The 8,425-nt window shown below is 35.2% G+C and overlaps 1 protein-coding gene across 3 annotated transcripts in view; it reads right to left on the bottom strand.

Moving 5' to 3' along the window:
- LOC311609930 (uncharacterized protein) overlaps positions 1-8,425 on the bottom strand; it is a 34,392-nt gene continuing 25,967 nt past the window's right edge. For all 3 annotated transcript variants that reach the window (XM_084860700.1, XM_084860699.1, XM_084860701.1), the window contains exon 6: positions 1-4,380. In XM_084860700.1, coding sequence (XP_084716826.1) covers positions 3,014-4,380 — 1,367 coding nt within the window. In that variant the 3' untranslated portion in view covers positions 1-3,013. The remainder of the gene's footprint in view (positions 4,381-8,425) is intronic.

Genomic DNA, 8,425 nt, shown 5'->3' with positions numbered 1-8,425 from the left:
AGTTTCCTTAACTTATTAAAGGATATTCATTTCTTCTTGAACAGAACTTTGGAGATATCTGACAAGTTTACATAGACAGGCATCTCATTAACAATAATTTCTAAGTAGTCTATAATTTCAGTTTTGATATTAAATATTTTTATTAAAACCTTAAAAAACAAACAGTAGAAATATTATTTTGAACCCCCATATATGAACCACTCCACTTCATTAGATTTCAACATTTTGTCAATCTCTTTTCCAGTTCTCTTTCATTCTTTTTCTATTGCTGGAGTATTTTAATGTAAATCTGGATATCTTATCCTATCTAATAAAGAGGGAATATGCTACACTGTCACAAATATGGCAACAGCCAATAAGGAAGAAATATGCTAATTGACTGCCATACCCTCAAAGATGGTGGTACCTACAGCCACAAGATGGTCCCTTCAGCCACTCAGTCCCTTCAGCCACTCAGCTGCCCAGGGCCGGCCCAAGGCACAGGCAAGCCTCAGATGGCAGCTGCCCTGCCATACAAGGCCACCTGAGCCTCAGGTAACCAGGGCAGGCTGAGGCTTGTGCTGCTGGCAGTGGCAGCAGCGGAAGTGTGATGGGACATCATATTCCTCTGATAGCCTGCCCCTGAGGGCTCCTGGATTGTGAGAAGGAGCAGGCTGGGCTGAGTGACACCCCCTCCTCCAGTGCATGAATTTTCATGCACCAGGTCTCTAGTCATTTCATAAACATATAAGCATGTATCTTTAACAAACAGGAACACTTATATTTCTTAATAACCACATTGACATGATCATCCTTAACAAAGTTATTTCTAAATATTATCTAATTAACTCGGTGCATGTCCATATTTCCTCCAGTTTCCAAAATATTTTTACATTTTGTTCAAAGTAGGTCCAAGTAATACCCACACACTAAATTTAGTTGATATGTTTCTTGTCTTTTAATCTAATAGTTGCCCTCCTTTTTTTTTTTTTTTTTTCAAGTCACTCATTATTTGAAGAAAGTAGGTTATTTTGTAGAATTTTACACATTCTAGATCTGTTTGGCTGCTTGGTTGTGTTGCCATTTATTTTATTCATCTATTCTACTAATTCTTGGTTTAAAATAATTTGATGTAAAGCTTTAATTCCTTAAGTTCATGATGTTGGAAATAAGGTTTTATAAGTAGTGGTGCATTCTTCTTTCAGGAGGTGAATAGTCTGATAGTCCCACTTTTATAGAGGCTAAAATTGATGTACAGATTCAGAGGTGGTCAGCTTGCCAAAATTATTCTAGCATACTCACTCTAAAATATTTCACTTAATAGTTGTAATATTTACTGATTACCTTCTGGACCCATTATTCCATTAGGAAACTAGAAAGTAGTGATTTTTTCTAATCTTATGAATTGCTCTGTATTTTCTAGATTTAAAAATTATTTTAATTTGATGAACTTTTGTTGGTTATAAAACTTTTTCAAAAGGGAAAAACAAAATAAATGATTTAACCCTTGTCAATTTTCAGGATGAGTTGGTGCATAGCACCATCCATAGCTGACAAATTGTATAGCCATAACCAAGTAAACTACCTATTAGGAAGGTCATTTCAAAAGACCCAACTATCAGTGGTTGAAGATGGGACAATTTGAGCACCAAAAGTTATACTGACTGTAAAAAAGAAAATAAATATTTTTTTTCCTTTTATACAAGTGTTTTATGCACACAAACACAAACACACATGCATATGCACATACAATATTAAATTTCCAAATGATTTATTTCCTTTTTGCCACTTTTTGATAGTTTCTAATTAATTTTGAATGGTACTCAGACAATAGAGATAATAAATCTTCAATTTCAGGAACTTATTATGGGGAAATAATTTCATGTTTCTCTTTGAGTTTTCCATAGTTGTACTCTTAACATATTCATGAAATTTTTAATTTAAATTTTCAGCATTAAATTTCTGATGCAGCTTAAATGATGAACTTTTTACATTCAATATAACATTCTAGGTTTTATCCAGAATAAATTAGATACATCCTGAGCAGTAATAGGCATTTCTCAAATTTTTACTCCCATAGGAAATTCCTTTCACATGAATTTACTAATACTAATGATAACATTTACAGGTAATATGTACACTAAACATGCTATGTGGCTGCTATTTTTCTAAGTATTAACTACTTAATCCTTACAATTTTATTAAAGTGTACACAGGCTTTCTCTAAACTGGCTCAGTAGTCCCTACCTCCTGGTCTTCACACTCTTATGGAATCCTCTTACCTTGAGTGTAGGCAACCTAGAAACTTGCTTCTAGCCAGTAGAAGACACAAAGTGATGAAATATTCCTTCAGTGATTATACTACACAAGATTTTAAGTTTTAAGATTCTAGCAGACTATTTGTTGATGAAGCAGCCATGTTGAAGAGGCCTATGTGGCAAGGAACTGAGGTCAGTCTTTTGACAACAGTCAGAAACTTAGGACCTCAGTGCAGTAGCCCTTAAGAAAATAAATTCAGCCAACAACCATATGAGGTTGGAAGTAGATCCCTTTCCCAGTTAAGCCTTCAGATCAGACACAGCCTTAGCTAAAATTTTGATTTTAGCCTCATGGGAAATTCTGAAGCAGAAAACCCAACTAAGTAACACCCAAACTCCCAATCCATAGAAATTGTAAAATAATATATATGTATTATTTTAAGCTATTAATTAAGTTGTGGTAATTTATTACATAGCAATAAATAATATACATAGTATCACCATTTTGCAAGTGAACAAGATGAGGCACATAAGTTTAAGTACCTTGTCCAGTAACAAAGTTGTAATAAAGTAGTGAAATGGAGACAATGATAAAGAAAGCTAAAGCTTTTCTTATATTAATTGTATTATTCTCTGACATACATTTGCCAGGGGCAATATTTGAATGGTGAAGGAAGACTTTTAAAGCAAATATTTTCCTATAGCATGTAAACAATTCTCAAAAATGAATTTTGTGATATTCTGTAACATAATGTACATATCAAGGCTTTCTTGTACTAAATTCCATTATGAATTTTCTGATGTTGAGTAAGGTGTGAATGCTGTCTAAAGGCCTTCTTACATTCCTTACATTTGTAGGGTTTCTCACCTGTATGAATTCTCTGATGTTGAGTAAGAAATGAATAAAGTCTAAAAGCCTTACCACACTCCTTACATTCATAAGGTTTCTCACCAGTATGAATACTCTGATGTTGAGTAAGTTGCGAGAGTAGTCTAAAGGGTTTTCTACATTCCTTACATTCATAGGGTTTCTCACCAGTATGAATACTCTGATGTTGAGTAAGTTGAGAAAGCAGTCTAAAGGCCTTCCCACATTCTTCACATACATAAGGTCTCTCACCAATATGAATGCTCTGATGTGAAATAAGTTGTGAGTAACTACTAAAGGTCTTCCAACATTCCATACAGTCATAGGGTTTCTCATGAGAATGAATGCTCTGGTGACGAACAAGTTGTTGTCTTAATCTAAAAGTCTTCCCACATTCCTTACATTCATAGGGTTTCTCACCAGTATGAATACTCTGATGGACAGTAAGTTGTTGGCATATCCTAAAAGTCTTTCCACATTCCTTACATTCAAAGGGCTTCTCACCAAAATGAATTTTCTGATGTACTCGAAGGTCTGGACTACACACGAAGGCTTTCCCACATTGCTTACATTCATAGAGCTTCTCAGCAATATGAAGTCTCTGATGCCGAGTAAGGTGTGTACACTGTCTAAAGGTCTTCCCACAAACCTTACATTCATAGGGTTTCTCACCAGTGTGAATTCTCTGATGTCGAGCAAGTTGCTGATGTACTCTAAAGGCCTTTCCACATGCTTTACATTCATAGGGCTTTTCACCAGTATGAAGTCTCTGATGTTGAGTAAGTTCTTGGAGCACTGTAAAGGCCTTCCCACATTCCTTACATTGATAGGGTTTCTCACCAGTATGAAGTTTGTGATGTCGAATAAGATGTGCACGCTGTCTAAAAGCCTGCCCACATTCCTTACATTTATAAGGTTTCTCACCAGTATGAATTCTCAGGTGTTGACTAAGTGTTGAGCGACGAATAAAGGTCTTCCTACATTCCTTGCATTCATATAACTTTTCCCTATTATGAACTCTCTGATATTCAGCAAGAAAATTATGCTTTTTGTAAGTGGTCATTTTTTCAGAAGTAATTTTCACTTGCTCCAAACATCCTTCTTGTGGTTCCATTTGCCCCTCGATCTTACTTTTGCATTCCCAATCATTTCTAAAAATAGAATTCTGAAGGCAACAGCTTTTAATTTTTTCCATTACTTCCAATTGGAAAGAATATATTTCACAAATATCCTTTTCTGAAGATAAAGTATTAGTCTTGTATCTGGATTCCAAATCTGAAAGAAAAGAAGAAAGCAAACACATGTGTTTTTGTTTGTTTCTTTGTTTGTTTTCCAGTAGGAAAAAAACTTCTTCAGAGAAATAAAGTGAACCTAAAATAATGCCTATTATAAGTGAATGAATTAGACATCTCTAGAACATAGGTATTTGTGCTACAATACTATATGTATACCTATAAAAACTAACTCCTTCAAAATTACACATCAAAAACTAGAGTTTATGAAGAAAGTAGGGCTGGAGAATAACACTCAAGTCTATTCAACTGTATTAGCAGAGCATTAACTACTAGTAATATAATAGGGACCTCAAGGGAACCCAAAAAGCAGCTCAGTATGGTTGAAGGCCATTTTGTGGGTATTAAGGTGCATAAAAATTACCCCAATAGCATGGCTCAGTGGTTGAGCATTGACCTATGAACCAGGAGGTCATAGTTCTGTTCCCAGTCAGGGCACATCCTTGGTTGTGGGCTAAATCCCCAGTAGGGAGCAGGCAAAAAGCAGCCGATTAATGTTTCTCTCTCATTATTGATGTTTCTATCTCCCTTTCCCTTCCCCTCTGAAATTAATAAAAAATAAAAAATGCATAAAAATTAAGTGGAAATGCTGGACTTCAGGTGCTGACATGTTGCACATAAAATAAAGCCCTGGGCCAGTGAGGCTAGTATTAAGGTGGGAATCAGGTGAAGTGCATGGTGTTTAGCTAGAAGCTATGTAAGTTGATTGTATATGTCTCTGAGGAGGGAGCCCTGGATGTAAACATTTATTATTAATTTTCTTAATATAGGGATGGAAGGGCGGATATCAACACATCAAACTGAAGTATTTTGCCTTTCCTTCTGAATGTTATAAATATACTAGTATTCTGGCTCCATTCAAATAAGAATATTGCTTGTGAACCAACTAACTTCAACATTATACTGATATCATTCCCTGTTTCATAGCACTATTCAGCTAATTTGTATTATGGTGTATTAGTTATATTATGAAACAGACTGTATTCTCAAACATTAAAAAGGAGGCAAAGAAAAAAGAACAAGGAAAGCCCAGGAAAGGAAGAGAATCCCGTAAAGAAAGAAGTTAAATCAGCCAGGACTTGATTTAAGTATGGATAAGAATCACCTGATTTGTTAAAATTATACAAGGTATTTATTTATTTATTTTCTGATTCAGGCACTTTAAAGATAATAGTTTACTTATTACTTCAGATAAAATGATAGTATACATATGGGAAATCCCTTAAAATTCAATCATCTATCCTGTTTCCCCGAAAATAAGACAGTGTCTTATATTAATTTTTGTTCCCAAAGATGCGCTAGGTCTTATTTTCAGGGGATGTCTTATTTTTCTATGAAGAATACGGTACACATTTATTGTTAAATGAAAATAAAAGAAATTTACTACCTGTGTATAGTACAGTAGTACAGTAGTTGTCAACACAAACCAGACAAACTGAATCCTACAGTATCAAGAATTTACTCATTTATTCAATGACAATCATGTCATCATCTTCTGGAACATCATCATAACAATCCAATTCCTGAATTTCTTGGTGAATTTCTTGTGACTCCATTTCTTTCAGAATCAGTGGATCAAATCTCTCATGTTTAGCCTGGGGGGATGCCTTATATTTCACTCAGAAGGAAACCTGTAAGTAGGTCTTATTTTCGGAGGATGTCTTATTTTCGGGGAAACACGGTACTACTTTTGCATTAAATGTTAACAAAAAAAACCTCTAGATACCTGAAAGCCCACTTCTAGGAATATATCTTAAGAAACTTGAAACATTAGTAAGAAAGAATATATGCACCTCTGTGCTCATAGCAGCACAACTTACAATAGCTAGGATCTGGAAACCACTCAAGTGCCCATCAGCAGATGAGTGGATAAAAAAAAATGGTGGTACATTTATACAATGGAATACTATGTGGCCATACAAAAAGAAAGAACCATTTTCAACAGCATGGATGGAGCTGGAGGGTATTATGCTAAGTGAAATAAGTCAGTCAGAGAAAGGTAAGTATCACATGATCTAACTCATATATGGAATCTAATGAACCAAATAAATTGATGAAAAATAGACCCAGCCATATCTGGTTTGGCTCAATGCATAAAGCATTGGCCTGCAGGGTCCTGGGTTTGATTCCAATCAAGGCAACATGCCTGGTTGTGGGCTCAATCCCCAATGAGGAATGTGCAGAAAGCAACCGATCAATGATTCTCTCTCATCATTGATGTTTCTATCTCTCTCTTCTTCTCTCTTCCTCTCTGGAATCAATAAAAATATATTTTAAAACAATAGACCCAGAGACATAGAAGCATAAACAACAGACTATTGGAATCTCAGAGGGAAGGTAGGGGAGGGTTGGTGGGACGAGATCAACCAATGAACTTGTATGCAAACATTGGGTTGCTGAGGGCTGCCTTCTACGTGCCTCCATTATGGATCAAGCCTGCAACCTGGGCATGTGCCTACTGGGAATTGAACCGTGACCTCCTGATTCACAGGCTGATGCTTAACCACAGAGCAACACTGGCAGGGTTAAACACTATATTTTAAGTACATTTGAATAGTTGGCTTTTAAGTATATGTTTTAAAAGTTTAGAAAGATATTTTTCTTTCATGTTTTCCAGACACAAATATATACAGTTACCATTGATAAGATTTAGTAGCTGATACTCTAAATCTAGGTCAGCTCTCATGAGACTTCTCAATCCCTATTTATTAGGGTAACACCAGTTGCCGCCATAATACAGAAGGTCTGGAGGACATCTCAGCAGGACAATCAAAAAGATTAAGATACAACTCCACCTATGTTGCAGCATTTTGGAGCACCTCCCCAAATTCTCTGCAGAAGGGAGTTATATATAGGTGGAGATGTATCTTAATCTCTTTGGTTGTCCTGCTGAGATGTAAATCAGACCTTCTGTATTATGGAGATTGACAAAGCCCCAGCTATATTCTCTTCATCTGTCTTCTTTAATCCTTCACTGCCCCTCCTCAGGCTCACCAAAAACTTGGCTGTGCTGGCACTGCACATGAGTCTTTTATTAGAATAATATGCCAGTCTCATGATTGGCTTCTTTAATGCCCCTCAGAAATGCCATCTTGCTGTAAATTCCAACAGATGCATATTATACAAAAAGAGAGGTGGCACAAAAATAATGCAACTCAAATAAAAAATACAAATAGATTTATATTCCCTAGAATTAAACATGTTGATTGAAAAATCCATATGGAAAAAATAAACAACCAAGAATAATAACTTCAAAAATGTAAAAAACACAATAAAATATTTTAAAATTTCAGTAAACATACTGTTGATAACTACATATATTGGTATTGTTATTCTGAAGTTTAAATATGTGTGAGGATGTGTATTTGAATAAAGTTACATGAACATTTCACTAGGACCTATAAACCTTTCTTGAGGAATGCAATAAGGAATAAACTAAAGAAGAGCAAGAGAGATGTGGAAAGAAAGAAAAAGAAAACTAAGTTATAAGGATTGGTATGAGCATTGAATCTTTGAACTCTATTACTAATATTAACACGCTGTGTTGTTAATGTGAGAATTAGAATTACAAAACATAATTTACATGTTATTTGCTTTAAAATGTAGAAATACTATAACAAAAGGTGGGAAAAGAGATTTCTGTTTCTGGCTATGATGGGGAAGCTGGTATCATGACTAACCCACTGAAAACAACTAAAAATGAAAATAAAAACTGTTTGATAATACTAATGAACAGCCAAAGCAGCAAAAACTAGAGAGCCAAGGTCCTAGATTGAAAGCAACCCATTGATTTAAGCCAATATCCTACATAGAATTTTCTCTAAGGCATTCACTGATTCAAGTTGAATCTACCATGGTCAAGAAAGTAAGCACAAAATAACTTCTAAAAGGCTAAGAATCTAAGTATTGCTTCTGGCAGTCTCAAGGTGCTGCAGAAATAGAAATTGGAGTTGAAATATCCATATAGAGGAAGAATCTTGATACTCAGCCAATATTTTCAGCTGCAACCCAAAGGGCTATACTCAGAA

This window comes from Pipistrellus hanaki (assembly GCF_964339955.1).
Source record: "Pipistrellus hanaki genome assembly, chromosome: 15".
Taxonomy (NCBI): domain Eukaryota; kingdom Metazoa; phylum Chordata; class Mammalia; order Chiroptera; family Vespertilionidae; genus Pipistrellus; species Pipistrellus hanaki.
Note: the sequence above shows the minus strand (reverse complement) of the source record. Positions and strands in the feature narration are given on the sequence as shown.